General features: G+C 37.8%; 1 protein-coding gene across 1 annotated transcript in view; it reads left to right on the forward strand.

The window, feature by feature from the left end:
* Positions 1 to 25,042, forward strand: part of ADAMTS19 (ADAM metallopeptidase with thrombospondin type 1 motif 19) — a 271,324-nt gene that overhangs the window by 161,371 nt on the left and 84,911 nt on the right. Inside the window, exons 9-11 of the mRNA XM_074953075.1 lie at positions 10,005 to 10,145; positions 11,193 to 11,343; positions 21,507 to 21,608. Of these exons, the coding sequence (XP_074809176.1) occupies positions 10,005 to 10,145; positions 11,193 to 11,343; positions 21,507 to 21,608 (394 nt within the window). The remainder of the gene's footprint in view (positions 1 to 10,004; positions 10,146 to 11,192; positions 11,344 to 21,506; positions 21,609 to 25,042) is intronic.

Consider the following 25,042-nt stretch of genomic DNA (forward strand, 5'->3'; position numbering starts at 1 on the left):
AAATAATTTTGTAGCCTTTCTGTTCACACCTTAATTACATACTGGGCATTGTAAAATCAATTACTTAGAAGTAGATGTATTTATAAAATTCCTTTATTGAATTTAGGTACCTGGCTTATCCTGTCCCTGATTGCTTTTTCTATGGAACTTTTCTCTTCCTTGAAATTTCAGGTATTCTGACTATCAACACAAAACTTTTTTCATGGATTTGCTCCCAGAATAAGTTCTAGCTTTCATCTGATTGGATGGGCTGAAGTCGACTGTGTTATTTTCATATGAGATTGGCCTTCTGTGGCTCATGTGTACAACCTTTGCAGAGTTTTGGACAGATTGTCTACTGTGTTTAGGAATGTTTGACTTAATTCAATACCAAAGGGGAAGTAAATATTTTTCATTTTGAACAGCCATGTTACAAATTTGAGCTCTACTTTCAGGATCTTGCTTTGCATTATTTGCAACCTCTCAAGTTGCACACAATGAAAGGTTGTTCTCAGAAACTGTATAGAAGCATTGGCTTCAGAGAGTCCATCTTGTTGAACAGAGGCCAGAGATGCCTGGTGATATACTGAATATATGTCCTGAAATATAACATCTCATTTGGGTGACTTTTTAAAATTAATTTTGTGATTTTGTAAACAATTTCAAGAGTATCTCTTAGGATAGCATTATTCTTAAGAGCATCCTGGCATTCCAAATTCAAAGCATGCCCATAGCAATGAACCAGGTGCTTGTGGTTCCACCTGTTGTAATCTGCATGTTACAAATGATATTTAGCCTGCCATACTAATGGAATCATCATAACATTGTCTGTGACAGTTGTTGATCCTCATATTTAGAAGTAATAATATATCTTTAGTTACTGACATGATAACCTTCATTGGCTACATTGTACAGCCCAATGAATTCATCATGAACATTCATGTTGTCATCCATCTATCGCAGATATAAAACTACAAGCTCTTTTTTGAAGTCTGTTTCATCTACCATATTTGTATACTACTGTCCAGAAATTTTCTCAGAAATATCCATCATGATTTTAAGAACAACGATTTCCATTATCTCTTTTTGAATAATCCGAATTTGATTTTTTTGTCTTGATTCTTTTTCATGTACTTGGAAATACCATGATCATATTCTGCCTGCAAACAAAGCAACTAAATAAAGGTGCTTGCTAACCTGTCTACTTAAAGGCATATTTTCAGCTTGTTCAGTATAATGGCTTTGTGGTACAAGTCGTTGTCTAGCAAGATAACATGTACTATTTCGTGTTTGCATTAGGATCTTCCTATTTTCTTCTTTCTTCTCAGAGTACTGAAATCTTAGTATGTCACAACATTCTGTGTGGTCTTTTCAAGAATATCAACTGAGTCATGATGATACAAAGAAGCTTGAGGCCTCTAAATTTAGTCTCAAGCCTTTTTCCAATTTGAGAATACAGACTGTGTGAAAGCTTCATCTGTGTACTTAGTCAAAAGTATTTTGTGCCTAAAAGCTGTACAACAGTAGAAACAATGTCCATTATCAATAACTTCAGAATAAAGGAGCCATTGGAAATCATCAAATCAAGATGATCAGAAATGGCCTTTTTCAAAGTTACACACAGAGGAAGACTGAAGCTGTGGTTGGTGAGGTGTCTGAGAAATGCAAACACCTTGTAAGACTGGCTTACAGTAAGAAAGGACTGCAGAATTAAAAACACACACAATACTCTCTGGCAAACTGAATCATTTAGTTGGACCCTTAGTTTTATATAGTCATTGCATGCTTTGTGGACCAGTGCAGAAATGTGACAGATTGAAAAAAGGGAACAGCCTACACCTGATCCATTGATTACACTGAAAAACAATGGAGTTACATAATTGTTTTACTTACATAATTCCCTGTGTTCCTCTCTCACCAAGAGACTCCTACAAGGAAAAAAAAATAAGGTGGCAACTGGAAGCCATTTGACTCCCAGGCATGATAAAGGACAGCCAAAAAGTAATGGACTCTATGATATCTGACTTTCTCCCTCCTTTTGTAAAAAGAGCACCTAGAATACCCTGTGGAGTGAGGGGATGGGGGTGCAGGAGGAAAGACAAGAAGAGCCAATCAGGGAGCCCTGGGAGTCAGTCTCAGCAGAGTGGTATCCGCTGGTACCTGCTATCCCAGGACTCCCTAGATAGAAGTGAGCAGAAATCCTCATTCACACAGAGAAAAAGTATCAATAGCTTTCAGGAGACAAGAAGAATATCCAGCCTGGCTTCAGAAGGAGTGGGAGTAGCATGGACAAGTGAGCCTGACCCAGGCACCCAGAATTCTCCTTCACAAGAAGAAGAGCCCCAGTTTGCAGAACCACTTCCCAGCCAGGGAAGAAAGGAGCCAGAGGCTACTGAATGAGAGATCCTCAGCTCAGCCCCAAGAGTCAGTTGATACCCTGGGGCAAAGAGAGGGACTTCAAGTTGCTGAGACCAGAGAGGACCGTACCACTCCTGGGCTGAGGAGAACAGTCTCAATTATCAGGGGACTGTCCCTACTACAATAATCAGATAGTATAAAATAATATTCAACAGCTATTATATCATTATTTTTTTAACCCATGTTCCTTGCCTCCCCCACAAAAAAAAGTTGTCTACAACTCTGTCTATTACATTATCTGCTTGATCAATGATGATAATCTTTAGCAGCAGGAGCTCTTTTGTCTATATAGGTTAAAGCTGTCTGTGCCTGTATACAAAACAAAACAAAAATTCTTTCATGGAGCAACACTCCACTGTAAACAGTGTTCTGATGTCTTCCATATCTTTGAAGTGTTGAAAGTCAGGCATTTTTTGAATTCTTCTGCGCTCCAAAAGGAAATCTCTTCCTCTTTGCCCAGGCTGAAAAAGTAACAGTGAACAAATAATTCTGTCATCTCCTTTATTTCCTTTCCTCTTACATTCATGTCAAAAGTTTAACTTTGATTTGGCCCCACCAGGATCAGCTTTCTTTGAGTCTTTTATGGAATCATTTTATTCAAATATTTTAATATTTATAGCTATTATTTGGTCTTTCTGTAACAGAGCACAGTTAAATGTGCTCATGGTCCCATATCTTCAGGAAACAAAAGTAAATCACAGAGACAGTACAAAACAGATTGACATTAAGGACCAAAGAATCACCTCAAATGGTAATTTGATGTGACTCATTTGGCTTTGATTACAAGGAATGTGTTGTGATGATATGTGTTATTATAGTGTATAGCATGTTAACTCATCAAATGAATTTAGTGCATGTAGGGTGACATTTAAAACTAAGTAAATATTTTTCAATGTAACCTTCTGGCAAATGTTTGTGTACTTTTTGCTCTAATTTAGGAATTTCTACCACTTTTCAGAAGAATTATTTAATATAATAATTGATCAAGAAATATCATTTGATTTGTGGTCTCTGAGCATCAGTAGCAGAAGTTATTGAATATAGAAAATAGTCCATCTGAATGCTCATCAGATTTCCATGTATTCTTAATATTTTTGATTACCCATATAATCTTGGAATTGACATCTTGATGAATGTTTAGAGCTTTGTTCAGATAAACATTTTGAATGAGATGTATTCTATTGATAACAAACTGCTTTTTTGTTGATTAGTGAATCACAAGAAAGGCATACGTTTATCTACCTCTGTTTTACCACACATCCATGCCTTGATGTATTATTCTATGAGTGGCTGTGTGAGCATAACAGCACCCAATGTCACAGAGCAAAGGACTCCCTGGTATCTAGCAGAGAGTCTTAGCTGGTCTGACCATGTCAGTGTATCCCAACTCACTGTTGTCATAATCTGTATCTAAGAGGTGTCATGTAAGGCAATGTATACATACTGGTCATTAATATTATGGTGTGATCCATGTGAGGTGGGTGAGATATGAAAAGCTATAAATATGTGCTGGAAATATGGTCTTATAATGTGTTTGGTGGGTAGGGCTTAAGGCACTCTGCAACAGACAAAGGAATGTGCTTCCATTTGTTTGAATGTGTCTTCAATGTAAATTGAGCAAAGAGAGACCTTGGAAGGACATTTACGTAAAAGGTAAAGCCATGAAACTAGCAAGTGATGGCAGAGGAGACTGCCAAAATTAATGTGGTGTCGGATCCCTGGTGGACACAGCAAGCTGAGCCCCCAGGAGGGCTTTCTGACATTGAAAACAGTGATACAGTTTGAGGATGTTAGGAGAGAGCGAGAGCACCATTTTGGCATCCCTCACCTGAAGAGACACAGAAACCAGCCGCTTAGAGCTCTATGTTGGATTCTGGCTAAGGACTGGCCAGCTGTACTGGAAAAACAACTATGGTGAGAAAACTACTCTAACAAAAGGCTCTGGTTTGTTAAGTTAGATTTCTGTCTTTGAAGCGTATTTTGCTTTTGCTTGTTTGTAACCATTTCTATCCCAATTCCCTCTACTTGGTATCACTTAAATATCTGTTCTCTGTTAGCTAACTTAATTTTGTTTTATTACACAACCATCTCAGTGCAGTGTTTTAAACTGAAAAGTAAAATCCTCAGCCAAACTATTAGGCTGATGCTGTGCACTGTCTCTTTACAGGAGCCACAAACTTGTTAAGGTTTTTTTGAGTGATACAGTGAGAGAGGTACTGAGCACTGCAGAGGAGATGGTTTTGGGAAAACTCAGGACAGGAGAGACTGTTGGTGTCCCCCTGCAAGGAGCATCCAGGCTGGTGGAAACTAAAGTGAGATCATTCTGCTGTCAGGGGCTCTGAGCCAAAGTTGCACAGCACAGATGTACCCAGGGTTAGAGGTCAGGTGGTAACACAACCCTTAACTGGTCTTGATGAACCCCCCAAAGCATCACAGGGTGTCTGGTAGGTTTGACTAATGTACTGTGTTGCCCATCTGGGTGAATAAAGAGGCAGTCCTAGAGCTGACAGTTGCAAGTTTCACTAACAGGAAATTCTGCCTTTACTGTGATTTTGAACAGGGCAATCTAACCCTTTAAGATGGTTTTCAGGTGCTTCTTAGCCCTGTTTCTGCCCAGGACAGAGGCATTCTGGGTCTGGAGGTTCCCAGAGCATGTGGGAACTGTAGACTGAAGCAATGCATGCTGGTGAAAGGGGTACGAAGAAATCTTGAGAGCTGGATCTCTCTCCAGTAGGGAGAAAAGAGATTGAAGAAAGGCCAGGCCTATGGTGGGCTTCTATGGAGAGTTCAAATGACAGGTGAACCAAGGCTGAGAATGTTTTGGAACAGTCTGGGCCAGTGAGAAACCTGATGGAAGAGTTTGGAGATATTTTGTGTATCAGTGAACCAGACGTTAGGAAGGGAGATGCTGTGTGAGGCTTTATTCAACTATTTCCAGGAGAAGTGACATTAGTTTTTAAATGCTAGTAGTTTTGAGTGTGAGTAAGGCAGACCCAGATTAAACCAGAAAAATGAAGAATGGTCTGGACTGAGCTGGGGTAGTTGTGATGGAAGGCATGCCTCTATTCACACTCTCCACACCAGTATAATAATCTTTGTACAAAATATGCCTTGTGAGGTATCATTTACAAACTAATAACTCACTGGTCAATAATATCATGACGAAATGTGTGTGGCAACATTATATGTAAAATTATGAATTTCCCCTGAATAATAGTGGTATAGCACATATCCAAACCAACGTAACCCCAGTTAGGCAGGACTGGTCAAGCAGGTCTTAAACAAATGAATGTGTGTTCACCTCAATTTACATATAAGTTGTAAAAAGGGTCCTCGGACAACGAGAGGCGGAAGGCAGGAGACAAGAAAAATCTGCATTTTAGCAAACAGAGGTGAGAAGAAACAGTGTGCAGCCTCTTTAACTACCAGACACTATGCTGCCTTCTTTACTGTTTGGGCAAACTTTAACAAGTGGTAACCCTCAAAATTTCAAAGGGTGATAGAACTATAAAAATTAGGGGCAAAAACACCCAGGTTATCTCTCTCTTTTTCCACCTAAGAAGACAAAAGAAACAGCCTTTGGACTTTGGGAGCAGATCCTGACCTGAAACTTGGTCAGCGATGTTACTAGGAACCTATGGTAAGATCAGTTTGAACCAAGTCTAGTTTGTTAAGTTTAGAAAATGTTTTATCTTTATTTCTCTTGTAACCATTTCTGACTTTAATGTCTTATACTTGTACTCACTTAAAAGCTCTTTCTTTGTAGGTAAATAAATTTGTTTTATTCTTTAATCAAAACTAGTCATGTTGTGAATTGTGTGGGTAACTCCATTTAGAGTGCCATTCTGTTGTATATTGGGCCCCTTAGAGGGACAATGGATCTAATATATCTGAACTGTCCAGGAGAGGGCTGGATAGTGCAGAACACACGTTTTTGGGGGCAAAATTTGAGACTGGGAGTGCGCTGGGGTCACCCCGCAAATAGTAATCGAGGTTGCTAGAAAGCAGAGTGTGGCTGGTGTTTGCTGACAGGCTATTGGGGTCAGAGTTGCTCGACCAGAGCTGTGGTTACACACAGACATTGAGGGTGTGACCTGCATACTGGAAGGCTGTTTGTGAGCAGCCCAGGTGGGAGCTACAGCAGCAAAGCATTGCAAGGCACCCCAAGTTGCAGGGAAAGTGTGACACAGCCTCTCACCGATCTGGATTGCACCCTGGAACATCATAGTACTGTAAAATAGTGCTACAACGATCATCTAGCTAGGCTGCCTTCCTGTCACTTAAGGCCATGAGTAAACTCCCACCAGAGTGGATTTCTTGCCTTTTAAAGAAATACAGGAATCAGTTTTTTTCCTCTCAAAATTTAAAGGTTTGCCATAACCATGATCCCCCCCAATGTAACGATGGTCATTAATAATTATAGCCCAATATGGCTCTAATCTACCACACAAATACAAGAAGGGAGTGGTAAGGATGGGTTGTCAGTATACAAATTCGCCTCTTCCAAATTTTCATTTTCCTTCACCTTCTGGGAATGATCTCTTTGTTTTCTGCTTGTTTGGCATTACAATGTGTAACACCCCTTGGTACCTAACGTAGTATCTTGGAAATGAAGCTGTTTTTCAGGAACACACAAACACAGAAATTTATATGCTGAGATATACTTTTGTGCCATCTAGTATAGTATCATGCCTCTTAACAGTGGCCAGTCCTAGGTACTTCACAGGAAGATGCAGGAAACCCTGTAGTAGAGAGTTATGGAATAATGTGCCCATGGAGCAATTTTCTTCCTAAATCTGATAATCAGTCAGTGGTTGGCTTTGCTCTGGAATATGAGGGTCTATCTCTATTATATTTTTTATCCTAGTTAAGGTAATGGTGGATGTTCTCATTTTCCATGTAAATACCTAATCATTTAGTGAATCCTGTTAATTCTTTTTCTTATCCAGTTTTGACCCATCATCTTCTAAACTAGGGTGAAATTGAAATACGGTTTCCTCCAGTTTATGCATATTGAAAGTACATACTTGCCCAATGAATTCAGTATGTCAGTATACATGATATTTTTAGATATATCTATCCATAACAAACAAGTTATGGTAACACTGAGCACATCCTTTCTCTAATTAGATACATCAGTAAATAGCTGAATCCTCTGTCACAATGACATTAAACTGAACTAGTGGAGTATGTTTAGAGAGAATAATTTCTCAGAAGCAAACTAACAACCCACAGTGGACCCATCAGCCTCAAAGGAAAACTACTACTTCTTTATTCCTGCGTATACCCCACTCATAGATCTTAATCAACTTTGAACCACGGTATCATAAAAAATAATCTCTCTGTTACATTTTTACTTTTGAATGTATACCAAACAATTGCAGATGCTTATTAGTTACAAAAAGGCTGTTGAAATCTTATTTCTTTGGGTTCTGTATGAAGAGATGGCATGTTCTGTGTCCATCCTTGCAGCATTATGCCCTTAAAATTGTTTGGTCACTTCCCAGGACAAATTTGTGTTTCACGTCTTAAACTCTAACAGATTCACTTTATTCTCTATGGCATTTTCTGCTGTGGAGTTTCTTTTCCACAGAATATACCTTTAAGCTCTGTAGTCATGTTATTGAATGTCCATATGGGCAACTCCTATGTGTGATCTTTGTACCTTTTTACTGACGTTTGCTGCAGTATAGCACTTTTTTTTTTGTCAGCTCCAGTCGTCCAATCAGCTTGCCTTCTTCCATTGTTCAGACGAAGGGAAGGTTTACCCAGAGATTATGGAGGAATTTATCAAAGTTTTTGATATATGGGAAAATGTGGCACTGGGTGTGTGGGGACATGAAAGAGTTCAGTCAATCAAGAGACTTAACTAGCCAGGGTTCACATCAATGGAGTTTGAGTGTGGAAGCACTTTTGTAGTGGTGCACTATCCAGCTCAGAAAAAGTGAGAAACTGAAATGAGTGTGAAATAAATGTATCTTCACTCCAATTCTATCCACCATTCAAAAAATTCTCCCTGAAGAGTCATGCACAGACAGCTGCCTCAGCGTTCCGCACTGTGTAGCGTGCCGTTCCAGTGAGGGGCTCCACACGAGCCGCAGCGGCAGCACTTCTGTTGAGCACCCTGGCAGGCCCAATAGAGTCCTATGCAGCCGTGCCTTATTGGGGAATTAAATTCCTTTCATGAATAAGTACAATGCAACATAAGCTGTGGTACCTCGCATAAAATTTGACCTAGAGTTACTGGTATTTGGCTGACTAGCTTTGTGTGGGGCACAGTTTGGCAATGAGGGAAAGTTGCCAGGATTGTGTGGTGTTTTTGTTTTTTGTTGTTTACATTTTAATGTCAAAGTGAACAAAGGATGGTAGGGAGGCATGTGATATCAGCACTGAGTACTGGTCTAGAGGTAACTGACTTTTCATGCAGGAAAAATTGCATTGATACATTTATTCTACAATTCTTTGGCTGAAAGCAAGGACTATTCATGAGAAATGACCAAGATATTAATATACATGGTGAGCGTAAGGGGCCAGCACAGAAAGAGTAGTGCTTATGTAGTGGTATCACCCACAGAGTTTTGCTTTGCTACACTACAAACTACAAGGCTACCTTAAGAAGATAGAAGCTGCAAAATCCCAGCAGCCACTCTGTATGCCCTGCTCTGAAGAGTATCCTTATAGTGACTTTTAAATAGTCAAAAGCAGCTGATACTGTTTTATTTACTTTTCACATAGGAGCTCTGTGTGTATCCACATAGCTACTTTTGAAGGTTTTAAAGTGCCATTTTTCACTTAAAAAACTCACCTGACTATTGCCTACAATCAAATAGGTTTTTTTCAAGTAACAGGGAATCTTCAAAAGCAACAACTGAGCAAATTGGAAGTGGCAACCACAAGTAGATTTTGTAGCAGAATTTTATGACTCCTACATGGCAGTGTCCTGTGGGAGCATTCACCACCTTTTACCGTGTGGGTGCTTTGTCCGTTCGATGTAGTTCCCTTGAGTCATTCCACTGCTATTATTTGAAATAAAAGGTACTGCAGCCAAAACTCTGAATTTTTGAAATTGTAAGTATGCATAAAACTACTGCTCAGAATATTTTAACAATACATCTTACCTATTAGTTAGCTAAATGCAAGTCGTCAACAATAAACAAACAAATGTGTAATGAAAACAAGTTCAATGCAGAATTACACTGAGATTCACTGGCTTTGTTATGTAAGCTCACGATGGTCTTCTCATTCATTAGTGGGAGAAATGCAGTTGTTGTTTGTGGAGGCCAAAAGTATAAATGGGTTCAAAATAGAATTAGGTATGTTTATGGAGGATAAGTCCATCAATGGCTATTAGTCATGATGGTCTGGGTGCCCTTAGCCTCAGAAACTGAGAGTGAATGTCAGAGGATGGATCATTCAGTGATTGCCTGTTCTGTTCATTCCCTTTGAAGCACCTGGCATTGGCCACTGTCGGAAGACAGGATACTGAGCTAGATGGACCCTTGGTTTGACCCAGTATGGCCATTCTTATGTTCTTAACCATTTTGAAAACCATTTATTATGCTGTTTTCTTAAAATAATTTTTATTTTTTAATACTTTCAAAATTCAGCATGGGAATAAATCATGACAATGACCACCCATCCTGTGCAGATGGTCTCCACATCATGTCTGGAGAATGGATTAAAGGACAGAATCTTGGTGATGTTTCATGGTCCCGGTGCAGCAGAGAAGATCTAGAAAGATTCCTCAGGTAATTAAGTCAAGAAATAGCATTGCTTAAAGTAATTTTTGACTTTTGATCTAAGTTTCAGGTATGCCAAATACTTAATACTCTCTATGAGCTTCTGTATGAGGTTAAAAAGGAAATATTGTTAATAATAGCTGTTAATATTAATAATTAATTAATACTGTTAATAATATTAACCACCAAAAAGCCACCTTATCAACTAAAGAAAATACATTAACAAAGATATGGGGCAAAAATACATATTAGGAAGATTGTGAGTTTAAAATGATATCTGTATTGTTTTCTATTTTGCACATAATAGATTACATCATGTCCTATGTTGTCATTCAATAACAAACAAGATGAGGAAATAATTTTATTTTAATAGAAATATTTTATGAGTTATCTAGTTGAGAATATGATACATGGAACCATACCAAAATAGGTCACCTACATTGTGCCCATGCATTGTATAAGGAATAACCCTCAAGAATAACCCTCTTGAACTGATAGATATGCGTACTGACAATTTACTACTTACAACTGAGTAGTCCTGTAAAGGTCTGTATTGGAGCTGGTACTGGAATGATTGAGATTCAAGGACAAGCTGTAGATGTGTCCATTTAGAACTCAAATCTAATGGAGGTCCATGTATTTTCATCTCCCTTTTTCTTTAATTTTGAGCGAAAACAGTGCTAACTGAAATCTTGGGACTTGAAAAACACTGACATATTTAAAGTATGGGTGAAAAAAGTGAGCTCCATAAATATTTATTAAAAGCCATATAATTTTTAAGCAATTAAATTATGTAATATGTACACTAAAATGTTTTCAAAGTATTTTCCTGAAATCCTTATAGCTGTTTGTAATCCATAAACTGTTTTGCCTTTCTGTAAATATACAACAGCAAAAGAAAGAACGTCATTAAATTAACAGGTCTAAATGTCAGCAAAATGCTGCTTAAGATCTGTTAATCCTTTTTTATAGCAATTGCATATGTTCTATGTCAACAAAATAGCCAACCTTTATTAATATTAATTCAACATTTTATGAATTTCTGCATATTGGCAGGTCAAAGGCCAGTAACTGTTTGCTACATACAAATCCCCAAAGCCTCAATTCTGTGATTATTCCCTCCAAACTGCCAGGAATGACGTACACTGCAGATGAACAGTGTCAGATTCTCTTTGGACCAATGGCTTCATTTTGTCAAGAAATGCAGGTAAGGATTGTTGCTTACTTTAGAACAGAGAGTTATTTTTTCAGGGACAGCATGAAAGAGAATTACTGATTTGTAACTGGTTTTATGCGTTGCATGTGAAAGTCAATATGGGCATGTTTTATTTATTGTTTAGGCCCTGCTATAGTGGTGCTGGATTGGAGCTTTAATGTGCACCATTAGCATGCTGATTTCAGTATAAAAATAGAAAAATACATCCAGTGAAGTCATGGACCCTCTGAAGTAAATGACCTCACCGCACATTAAGTGATGGGGCCATTGTCTGGCTTCTTTGAAAAGGTGTATTGCCCCATTATGGACTAGGGAGCCAGAGTGTTACTTGCTACAGCAGCTTCATACCAGATCAGTGTGGGGATGCTGTTCCATGCTTTCCCCTACACCCACAGGTGGCCAGAAGAGAAGGGGGACTACATATGTTCATGTTGGTGCAGGAAAAGGTGGAGCAGCACCCACCCTCCCATCCGTGGAAGCAGTTAAAATACCAGATTTTGTCATGATCCACTGTGGGCCTGACTGTAGTTGCTCCTTTCCAAGGGGTCTGTGAAGGAAATTTTTTCTTTTCCATTTCTTTCTGCAGCCAGTACAAAAACTCTCATTATCGCTCATTAAACTACAATTTATGGGCCGGACTGTCAAATATATGTATGTGCAATTGCATGATACCTTTGTACCCTCCTAATTTCCCTGTGCCTCTACTGTGGGTAAGTAAATCAGGAATGTTATACTAATGAAACCCGGTGAAGTTAGACAGCCAATTAATCACCTGCAAGTTGCATATAATCCCCAAGATGCTTTGCCAAGCTGTCTCTCAGGGTGTCTTTAGTGCTCCTTTAGTGTTCCTTGCTATTTTCAGGAACACCAACAATTAAGTCAAGATTATTATCCTGATGCTAATTTGACTATCTTCTTGAAAATAGGGTACTTACTTTCCTGGACTTGTCCTCTATTAATGTCTGATATTTAGTTTTGAATGCCCCATGTTTCTTTTGTTCTAGGGTTTTTTTATTTGTGAAAGTATATAGTCAAGTTAAATAAATTTATTCTGTCAGGCTGGGAATAAATGTTACTAGTGACATGTGCAGCTGCTAAAAAGAACTGAACCACAACTAACAATGCATTTCTTCTAAGATCTGACTGTCCATACATTTGATTAAGCAGAACTTGTAAGACTATCTGTAATCACATCATATGGTAATATTAGAGATACCAATCACATCTCCCTCATCGCCAAAGTTCCAGTACACAATCTCTCTGATAATCCTGTGAGACAAGGGAAAGATTCCACGTACTTCCCCTCAGCCGGTCGCTTGCCTACAATACGTGCCACAGCAGAGTACTAACAACACCTACCCCTGCAGAGTTATCTCTGGGAGCTACTAAGTTGGCCCACATTCCTGTTCCTTGAATGGTGCCTAATCTTTATGTTGAAGGTTTTTTTTTGACCCTGTGAACGTGCTTTAAGTTGAAGACTGTAATTTATGTAGTCTGAGAAGAGTAGCCTAAAGCCTTTCAAGAACAAAGTGTTTGTGTATTTTTCAGTGTAAGATTTATACTGTCACTGTGATTATCTTGTAAAACTGCCAAGTTTGCTTTTATGCCCACTGTGCTTCAAGTAAGAATCAATTAGTTCCTACCATTCTTTTGAATAACAGAAAGCAAGATAATGGCTCATGAGTAGAACCTGATAATTGAGTACAATTGTAGAACTGCAAAATATTGGCCTTGAAGATTAAAGTCCAGGATGTGAATGCTATCTAGTCAACTTTACTAAAACAATTCTTGTCATAACACAGCTGTGATCTTTATAGAGAATGAATAGAGTGGTTATATAGCATGGCAACTTTTAAGAAAGTCCAAGGGAAAGATCATGATGAAAAGAGCAAAAGTTATGGAAATATTATATTTCTGTCTACATATCTGTCCTTACCTCCACCACTACTTTTCCCACTATCTCCACTCTGCACAAGCATCACTCTTAGCTTCTCTTTTTGTCGTTCTTGCATAGTCCCAACTTTTCTCCTTCTTCCCAGCTGTTCATATGACTGAAATGGCATTCCACTTGACATACACAAATATCCCTCACTCATTTTTCCTTCAAAAACCTCCAGAAAAGCCAACTGTTCTGTGAAATGTTCCAGTCACAGTGACCCCTGCCACACTGTTTCTGTATTTGTTATCTTGTTCGTTTTGTAATATGCAAGGTTTTGCTGTTAGAATGGATGCCTCATAAGTCCTTTTGAAAGGGGAAATCTCTGTTTAGTTTGGCATCGCTTTTTTGTTGTACATTGCTATTGCACTATATAAATAGGAAATTAATGTATAGTTTATAAAAATCAAGTGTCACCAGTATTATTTTATATCCTCAGATAAATCTTATTTCTCATTGTTAATCCAAATAATTTTAACTTCTCTTGTACTGTGATAACGATGTACCAGAGAGGGAACATACTGTGTTAGAACTAAACATTGTAATCATAACTTAACTGTCCAAGTTGGGGAAAAGAGAGAGTTTCACCCCCAGAAGAGTGAAGTTCTGACTCAAAGTTCAGTGCTCTGGTTTGTGTTTCACTACAGTGTTGTTGCTGAACTCCAGCTTTCTATTAGCCTCCCTTGCAATGATGGTTTAACTGGCAGCACTTAAAGTTCCCAGTGAAGCGTTCAGCTGTTTTTCATGATTTGCCCCCTCACATGCAAAAATCCTAAAATGTCAAAAAAGTCTTAGATTTTTGTTTTTAAAAATTCAACTGTAAATATGAGTAAACCTTTCACTTTTGTGCAGAGTAGACCATATGTCCTGAAGCGTTAGGAAAGATGGTCTGACACACAAACTTTCCAGTGTAAAACTTTAATCTTGATTGTTCTTTCAACTTACATACTTAAATCAAATGTCAGCAGGAAATATCAGGATTTATTTAACCAAAGGAACTCTGTCACCTGAGAAAGTCTAAAGCATATTGTTGTCAAAGAGTTTTCATTCTGTGTGATGTGCTGAATACTTTCTTTATGTTTATTGTATGCAAAAGCAAAAACAAAAATAGCTAAAATGTACAGTTTAGATATCAAAACTACATTAAAAATAATTTGTAAATTATTAATGAAATGTATAATGATGCTAGGAAATCATGAAATACTGCAGGGAATTAAATAAACATAGCTAATTATTTCCAGTGCAGCTAGTAAACTATCTGAAGTAGTTAAATAGCTTCTGAAGCACCTACAAAGTAGCTAATGAAGATACTAAATATTTTAAAACAAGCACAATATTTACACTTTTTCAGTGTCACACCTAATTCCTTATGGGTTGAACAGACCATGTGTATCCATGCTATAGACTTTAGGTTAGATGCATTCTTCCAGAAGATATTAACAGACTTTAGCTCAGTTAAAAAAAATCAGTTTGCTTTTTTGTTGTAGTGGTTTTTTTGTATGGCTCTTAGGCTTGTATATCAAATATTTCACACATAATATCTCATATGTGTATCCACAAATCCTCTATTACGTGCCTCGTTTTCTCTGTGCTATTAGTCCTCTATGTTACCTGAGTCAATATTACACCATCACTGTCACCATTTGAAAAGATCCTAAATTATCTGTTTCCTCTTAATCTCTGAAGATGTTGTTTCTCTTCGGGTTATAGTCTGATGTACAGCATGGACTTCACTGATTAATAAATAAATATAAATAAATTAATAAATATCAATATAAATATAAATAAATTAATAAATAAATACTAATCTGCAGTCATAGCAAGAGCACATAAATATGGAAGTATATTCTTATATACTTACAGTTTGCTTCAAATTGTGAGATTAGCATGATGTAATTTATGCATCATCAGGATTGTTCGATGAACAATAAAAAATGACCTTTGTGTTAACTCAGGTAAAATAAGGCCAGACACCAAAAGATAATTCAAATGGATAGGTTTTAATGTAATGGAGAGGTCAGTTTTCTAGGCCTTTTCAAGAGCCAAGTACATAAATTGGTATCCTACTGAAAGCAGTTGTAAGCTGTATCCTACTCATCCTATCAGTGCAGTTATTGCCCAGTGGATCCCCAAAAAAGACATTTCATAAACTATGGATAATTTTGCTATAGGAGGGTGCAGCTTTGTTAAATAAACATAAATGACATAAATGAAAGGGGTGGGAGGGTGTAATATAATCCTTGAAGGAGAAGGTGGCTGGATCCTTTCAGGCCAATCATGCTAAGCCACCCTTTGTCCTAACTGACGGATCCCTAGATCAAACAGCTATCTCATCTGATAAACTGTCCAGCTCACCCAGGCCCACACTTCCCCCGTCAAGAGGATGAGAACCATCACTGAGTCAGACCTCAGCAAAGTTTTGTGGGTGAGTCTCTTAGCCCCAACAACAAAGAATCACAATTTTGGGAGCTATATGCCCTCTCTACCATCCCTGCCCAGATAAATTTATGCCACTGTAAAGACTCCTTAGGACCCCAAAGTTGCAACATGACATACTGAAATATGAAATTCTGGCATAGCCCAAACAGAAAAGAAAATGCACTGGTTAGTCCACATAACAACATCCAATTTGGTCATTAGCACACATACAATATTCCAAGAAAAGGACCGACTGCTTTTCCTAGGCTCTTCCCCTGCTAACCGCCCCCCTCCACCCCCCAGAGCATAGGTGGGAGGGGAAATCCTGCTGCGAGTAGGAAGAGAGTCTGAATAGTGTTTTGCTCCTCCCACTGCTCAGCCTTAAAAAATGGAAGGGGGACAGTAAAGCTCCCTCCCAGCCAGTTAGAGCCAGAGTAGTAATCTGTGATACAACCTGACACTAAATAGGTTACAATTGGTTCGGATGGGCCAGGGAACCCCTAGTATTCTTCAAGGGGAAACCCCATCAAACCCAACCCAGCTCATCACTACCCCACTGCTTGTAAATTTGTCTGGAGGGGTGGAGGTCTAAGAAGATAAGAACATAAGAATGGCTGTACTTGGTCAGACCAAAGGTCCATCTAGCCCAGTAGTCTCTCTTCTGATAGTAGCCAATGACAGGTGCCTGAGAGGGAATGAACAGAACAGGGAATCATCAAGTGATCCATTCCCTGTTGCTCATTCTCATCTTCTGGCAAACAGAGGCTAGGGACACCATTGATGAACCTATCCTCCATGAATTTATCTAGTTCTTTTTTGAATACTGTTATAGTCTTGGCATTCACAACATCCTCTGGCAAGGAGTTCCACAGATTGACTGTGTATTGTGTGAAAAAATACTTCCTTTTGTTGTTTTAAACCTGCTGCCTATTAATTTCATTTGGAGGCCCCTAGTTCTTGTGTTATGAGAAGGAGTAAATAACACTTCCTTATTTACTTTCTCCACACCAGTCATGATTGTATAGACCTCTATCATATTGCCCCTTAGTCGTCTGTTTTCCAGGCTGAAAAGTCCCAGTCTTATTAACCTTTCCTCATACAGCAGCTGTTCCATACCCCTAATAATTTGTTGCTCTTTTCTGAACCTTTTCCAAATCCAATATATCTTTTTTGAGATGGGGCGACCACATCTGTATGCAGTATTCAAGATGTGGGCGTACCATGGATTTATATAGAGGCAATATGATATTTTCTGTCTTATTATCTATCCCTTTCTTAATGATTCCCAACATTCTATTCACTTTTTTGACTGCCGCTGCACATTGAGTGGATGTTTTCTGAGAACTATCCACAATGACTCCAAGATTTCTTCCTTGTGTAGTAACAGCTAATTCAAACCCCGTCATTTTATATATGGCTGCTACTCTGAAACTTGGGATTATGTTTTACAATGTGCATTACTTTGCATTTATCAACATTGAATTTCATCTGCCATTTTGTTGCCCAGTCATCCGGTTTTGAGAGATCCTTCTGTAGCTCTTTGCGCTCTGCCTGGGACTTAACTATCTTGAGTAGTTTTATATCATCTGCAAATTTTGGCACCTCACTGTTAATACTTTTTCCAGATCATTTATGAATATGTTGAATAGGACTGGTCCCAGTACAGACCCCTGGTGGACACCACTATTTACCTCTCTCCATTCTTAAAACTGACCATTTATTCCTACCCTTTGTTTCCTATCTTTTAACCAGTTACCAATCCATGAGAGAACCTTCCCTCTTATCCCATGACAGCTTACTTTGCTTAAGAGCCTTTGGGGAGGGACTTTGTCAAAGGCTTTCTGAAAATCTAAATACACTATATTCACTGGATCCCCCTTGTCCACATGCTTGTTGACCCCCTCAAAGAATTCTAGTAGATTGGTGAGGCATGATTTTCCTTTAAAAGATGCTTGAGCTGAAGTTAATGAGACTACTCTTGTAACTTGCATGGAATTTAGGTATCGATACATTAGGAGATGCAACATTACCAACTTGTTTTAACATTTCTGTCAGCTAAATTCAGAATGACCAATGTATTTTTGGTATTCAGATCTATTAAGATGTTTATAATACCATCACATAATTGTGTGGGTTTGTGCATTTTAAAAAAAACTTTGATTTTCTAAATCAAATTTAAAGAAATCTGTATATGAAACCAAATGATTTTCTAGTGTGGCTGCCAAAGGCACTAATACTCTACCTACCTTTTAATAAGTAGGTAAGAATAAGAGAGAATTTGTTTGATTTAAAATCTGGGCCAGTTTCTAAAGAAGTGGCTGATGAGAGACTGGTCTTGGTAGCTGAAAACAGGCATAGAGCTAAAAAAGCCATCTATGTGGCTTTAATAACAGGAGATCACCTGACATCTTTGGTGAAGCTTAGTGGGCAAGAGAGACAATTGACAATTCTGCCAATATTAGGCATTATCGGAGGCCTGTGTGTTCTTGGGTTGGTCAGTTCATAAGGGCCTTTGATAAAGGCCCAAAGGTAGAGTTAAATATCAGAGTCATCTTAATGTATCCTAATTCCCAGTTAGAATACATCAAACTTTTGTGTGTGTGTGTGTTCTTTTTCTCTAATGTAAATGTGCTTAGTAATTTGTTTACCTCTTATAAAAAATGTAGTGAAAAGGAAGGGAGTGAACCTAGGAGTTGATTTTAGGTGCAATGGCCATCTAAATTGGTTACATCCTCTCTCTAAGATAAGTTTAGGTGGTGGGGGTTAAGGGCCACAGGCTATTTACGAAGGTATTTAGGTGCCTAGAGGCAGGTAGACATCAAGTGAGATTTTAAAAAGCATCTAAACTGGATAGGCACCTAACTGCCATTGACTTACAAGCTGCTTAGGTATTTTTGTAACTAGAAACCCATCTGCATATTTAGGCACCAAAAAGACCTATGTAAATGTGATCATACATCTTTTATGATTGGAAGTCAATCTTTTATGATTTATGGTCAATGTCAGCCAGCTTTGCATTCCTATGTATTTGAAGTTCTTTGGTTACAAGCTGAAAGTTAAAAGGGGTAAAAGATTCTCTAAAAGGGAAGGACTTTGGATTTTGTATCTTGAAATCTTGGAGAACTGTTTCCTCCAATGTAGTCATTTAGGTATGTGGATCCAGGATATAAAATACAAATAAGGCTCTTATCTGAGCTATGAACGGTATAGGAAGTCTTGTTTTGATTTCATTGTTATTGTCAGTTTACCTATATCCGTGCTCCAGTGAGGTTGAACTGAGCTCACTATTCCCTTTTCTCCCATTTCTTACTTGGAATAGGACTATAACAGCAGAAGGCCTGATGGCTGCCTTATCGGCATAGTCTTCAGGAATTGGCCTGGAATGCTTGTTCCTAACTTTAGTGCTTCCCTTACAGTTATGAGCTTAAAAAAAAGCTTGCTTAAAACTTAGTTTTAGAAATGCAAAGTTAGGTTTTCTCTTTGGACCTTAAACCATAAAACAAATTACATTGTAAGATGGATAAGTATTTAGGCTAGGGCCAGCTCTAACATTCTTTTAGAGTTTTTATGAGTTATTTATAAACATATGATGTCTTATTAGGTCAGTTTCTTCCTAGGTGTAAGTCCATTGGCAATACACCAGGGATGAATTTGGGTCATTGTCATCCTGACCTTTGTTTCTGTACAATTCTCTGACCTACTGACATAAGTCTCTTCATTTTGTAAGATATTACTACTGACATCTTTACATACTAGACACACATTGACATTTGTAGGTACTCCTATGCCCTGGCCCAGATACAAACATTTATTAAATGATATTTCCCTTACAATGAGGTTTTTTTCAGGGTATCATTTCATTTAGAAAACATAATATAAACACATTTTTCATGCATCATATCAAAGACCAGAAACTATTATTCAATTTTGCCAGCATAATAAAGAATTTGAGACAGACAGAGCACATCTTGTCTACTAGTGGCCCTGGATTCTGAGAACCTGGTGCTGATCTGTTTCTTTTATCCCCCTGTGTCTCCTGATCCTTCTTGCCCCTGCACTGTCCATATTTTGTGGGCATCAGATTGCACAAGCAATAACCCTCAGGCAGTGATCCAGCCACAGCTGGCCCTGTTCGCTTTCATCTGGTTTCCAGGTAAAGGGGGGGGACAAAATAGGGAGAGGGGGAAGGAAGTTACAATTCTGAACTTGATTCCTCTCTCTTGAGGATAAGGCAGCCTTGTAATTTCTCTGTAGGGACAAATAGAAGAGGCTTCCGGGAGTGATTGAGGAATTACAATAGGCAGCAATGTTCATGGCTGGACTTCCTTTCAGGGAAAAATAAAAACTGTCCTCTCCTGAAGCTAGAGGATGGACTGAAGGACCAACTGTTCTTTCCATCTATAACATTTAACATTTTATGACCCCTTAGTGAAAAACCATTATAATTTGCCTTGTTATCTTATTTGATATCCATTCTATGTGAATGCAAGATTCAGTTGAGTATTGAATTGCTTCCAAGGGAGAGAGGATTATGAAGGAATGGAAGTACGTCAGGAAGCAGGAACCATTGGGATGGAGTGAACAGGGAACATTTGAGGAAGTCATCAGGGAGCCTAATAGTGTCTGAATAAATGTTTTCTATATTATTCAAGCAATAGCAGAAGTTTTACAAATATTCACTTGGGTTTTGAAAACTCACTTCAGTCTCGACTGTGTTAGAAAATTCATATTTAATTTAAGGGTGAACTGCAAAGCTAAAATTAAAATTGACATAAGCATTTATGAGCTGAATGCCCTATTGACCCGTGTGGGATATTCAGTAGGAAAATAAATTTTACTTAACCTAAAAATTCTTTTTATTTTCATCTGTGAAGACTTCCTGGCATATTCTGGTTTGTTGGAGAGCTACCAAAATAGATCATTCTTTGAGATTGTCACTGCAGTAGATTCTGTGGTGTTCTAAAATGATTCAAACTAGGAAGTATTAGATTAATTTTACAATATCAGGAAAAACTATTTAAATGTGCTTACTAACTTGGTTGCCCCACACATTTAGCTTTTCAGTTTTACACCTTTAAGTAAAATCTATTATACTTCATTCTCCAAGCCCTCTAGTGAACATAACTGACAAGTTATATATATATATATACACACACAACCTAACACTTCACTGAATTCTAAGGCATACTTTCATTTCTAATGACAGTGCTAGTTTTCTTTCTTTCCATGCTTGAATGAGTGGTAAAATAATAATGGAATAAACTATTAGCTCTCTTAATTCTTAAGAAGCTCTGAGTTTTGTGGAGAAAGAAGTATATCACTATTCCCCCTTTTACCTACCTGTTTTTTGTCCATATGCACTATGGGGCTCCAGCCCATAGGTCCAGTAGCTGAGCTATGCGCTGGTGGGTGAAAACAGAGTCCTCATTTCAGACTGTGGCTGTAGCACACCATCTACAGCTACCTCTAAGTCAATTGATCAATATAGTGGTAGATCCACCTTGCCTGGCAAAGCCCTACCTGTATCAGTCTGACAACATTCAAGGGTTGTGACCCTGTACACAGGCTCCTGGAATCCGTCCCCCACTCCAACAGCACAACTGGACTTGTTCCACTGTGTCCATGCCCAAGGGGAGTGCATCCAGGATTTGCTGCATACTATCTCCACAATTTTTATTGATGTTTAATTCTGTATATACTTCAGTACCACCAAACCAGCAACTTCCTGATGAAATTAATGGACTACATATATACAGTCATTTAAGTCCTCTGTCCTTAGCAATGTATGTTTGTTTTTCAGCATGTTATTTGCACTGGGTTGTGGTGTAAAGTGGAAGGTGAGAAGGAGTGCAGAACTAAACTGGATCCACCAATGGATGGAACAGACTGTGACACTGGAAAGGTATGACCACTGATTTTCCTACTGTAACTAATGGAAGTAGTGCAGCAATTAATTTATTGTGATTAAATTTTGGAAATTGCTTCTGAAAAATTGCACACACATTACTTTTAAATATGAGATGAATCATTTTAATTTGTAAATTTTAGGAAAGACAGTATATAACTAGATATTTCTGGGAATAACTGTTATTAATATAACATTAACATAGTATACAATAGGGATAGTTTTATCACTATATATGCAAATACACTTCATAGTTTTAGCATGTCTTTATTGGTTTCTCACAACAGTTCAGAATATAAATAAATCAATGTCACTATACAAATGAATTTCACTACAGAAAAAAATGTAATATGAACACTATCCAGTTCTGTGGACCTTATACAAACTATATAATAACTGTAGGGTCATTTTTGAATATTTTAACATAAATTACCAGCCTCAACACCAAAACACTATTTTGACTGGCAATATATAATTGAGTGTCATTTATGTTTAACATAAAGGGAAAATATAAAATGTACCAGTGAATAATCTTTAGATTTTCCCTATCAGTAGTGTCTCAGGTTTTCAAATAAACAGATTTGATCATCTATATGCCCCTATTTACTGTGCACACCTGAAATAAAATATAATTATACTGAAGATATAACAGTTTTAGAAAGGAGATTAATAGACGTTTGAAAGAGTCCATTACAGTTACTCTTTATTCTGATTAGCATCAGAAAAATAGGTTTTTTCTATATACAGTATGAATATTTTGGGGATGGGGAGAATACTCATATGCATTTGCCTAATTAAATAGTTATTTGTGTAGATCAGCAGCTTGCTTGTGTGTGGGGAAAAGGTATTTATCCCTATGAAGAGTGAAAAATCTCTAACTTAACCAAGCCAAAATATGTTTTCACATTTGCACCATTTTTGTTTAAAGCTAATTCTGCTTTTTGTAATATATTTTATCAATGGAATGTCATTGTTGCATTGTTTCAGTACTTTATTTTTAAGCTGAAATATGAATTTTCAGACACTCACAAACACTACTTACTAGAATTAATTTCATGCAAAGAACCAGTACAGAATTACTGTATACAAATTACTACAGAAGAGGTTTATTTCAAAGAAGTTTTAAAGTGTCAGAGCACCTAAAAGAATGACAGATTTCCTAAAGAACTCATCAACAAAGAAATGAAATGGTCACTTAAAGTGAGACTTCTGTTAAATGTCCATCAACAGCTTTTATGCTTCGGAGGGCCTTTGCCAAATGTGTGCTATCACAATAAATGGAGGCCAAGTATGTAAGCCAACTCTCTTTTTAGAAAAAAGTAATAAACAGCACAGAAACATTCATATATCTTGCTTTTCTTGTGGTATTACACTGCCAGCCCCCGTGCAGTCTCCCTAAGGGATAATTTGCTCTTTGAATCATAAAGCATTGAGCCAAGGACAGTTTTCGTCATCTAAAAACCAAACAAAATCATAAACAGAATAAGATAAAGTATGCAGATAGTATCAGTGGTGTACATTGGGAACAAACCATTATTTATTTTTGTTCCATTGGAATAATGAGATTGTGTACCCTAATGATACTGGCAAACTAGACTTGTGTAGCCTATTTAATATTTTAAAACTACTACTATTTCTTGATAAAGGTAGCATTCTTTTCTGAGAAAAGAGAAATATATGTATAAATCCATCATGCATTGAGAGGAGAGAGCCTTAAGGCTATATTATAAGTGGTGCAGGATCAGCTATACTAATGTTGCCTGACAGTTTCCACTGTAAGACCTTATTTTCTGTTGCTTATAACTTTGCCAACCTTTAACTGTTCAGAATGAAATTTTCCATGCTAGGTGTCTACCTCATGTTAAATATTTTTGGAAAATTTCAGCAAAAATGGTTTAGCCAGTTCTCAGAACAAAATTAGGAAAAATACATTGTTTTGCCTTTGTTAAAAGAATCCTTGCAACTATTTAACGGATAAGCTGTAGAGCCTCTATTCTTTGAAACAGGGAATTTCAATTTGTCAGAGGGGTCACTGGTACAAGGGATGTGCCTATTGCCATCCTCATCAAAATCGGCTCAAATTTGGTCAAACTATGTGCCTCTAAAAATCCCAGATCTCATGTGCTCAGTAGAGATTTGTTAGCATTTAGCATCTAAATTCCCTCTGTACTGAGCATGCTGCAAGGGCTGAGCAGAACATTCTCAGCAATTCCTCCTTCGAGCAGCCGGGGGCTGCTATAGCACTGGACAGTGGAAAAGAGCCTTTCTATCTGGTGCTCTCAGTGTTACCATGTGGGGCCAAGGCAGCATGGAGAAATGGAGCATGGAGCATGGAGCATGGAGAAATGGAGCATGACTGGAATGCTGAGTGGTCCAAGCATGGAGGGTTGCTGTGGGGACACTGGGACAAGGGGCCACAGGTGTTGGGGGAAGACTGGGACAAAGAGCTAGGCATGGGGGTTGGGATGTGGAGCCGAGGGACATGGGGAGAGACTGTCATATGGAGCTAAGGGTAGAGGGACTTGGATTGGGATAATGAGGCAAGATGGGCAGGAGGAGGAGACTAGGTCTAGAACAAGGAGCAGTGTGGGGTGAAAGACACATCTAGCAGAATGAAGTAAGCAGACATCCCTGAAACATCATAATTATTTTACTGGACTAGGAAAGTTTCTTCTTTCCATTGTCACGGTCCAAGATGAGTTTCATATTCATTAGTCAGTCCTACTCTGTTTTGCTCAGAGCATGACAGTGCTGTATTGTTGTACAACATTCCTTCATTTAGGAGATGATGGGGATTTCATTTACTCAGTCTGTCTTGTTTCATGCTCATCCTGATTAAATTGTTCTGTAAGTGAATGATTTGTGAGCATTCCTCAGCCTCTACCTAGTGCAGATACAGTCCCTGGAGAGTCCCTTTTAACCCATATATCTATGGTAATATATCTACCTTTATATGTAAGCTTGGAAGGATTAGATTTTTGTTGGTATATGTCAGTAAATGTTAATTTCATTGTACACATGCACAGATGAAAACGTATTTCCATTAATAATAACTGAAATTTACAGATAGGCAAAGTAAGAAAAATGGTGCCTGAAAATGTATTAGAGTTTGATTTAAGGATATTGATGTGTATATTTTGACATGTGACATTGACAATTTGTGTTTTAATGATTATAAAACTTTAAATGTTTTGAATCTCAACATCTACTGCCACTAAATAATTATTGTCTGACTCCCCATAGTTTCCTGCAACAATGAACGTTTAAATAGGTAAAAATTGGGGGGAAAGTGCTTCACCCATAATTCTGCACACCGTGAAAATTTATAATTGATAAATATCTAAAATTGCTTAAAAATAAACATCAATATTATCTGTCAAAATTATATTAAAAAATTGAATTATCCCAAGCCTATTTATATGTACATGGGC

The sequence above is a fragment of the Natator depressus genome, chromosome 5, assembly GCF_965152275.1.
Source record: "Natator depressus isolate rNatDep1 chromosome 5, rNatDep2.hap1, whole genome shotgun sequence".
Lineage (NCBI taxonomy): Eukaryota > Metazoa > Chordata > Testudines > Cheloniidae > Natator > Natator depressus.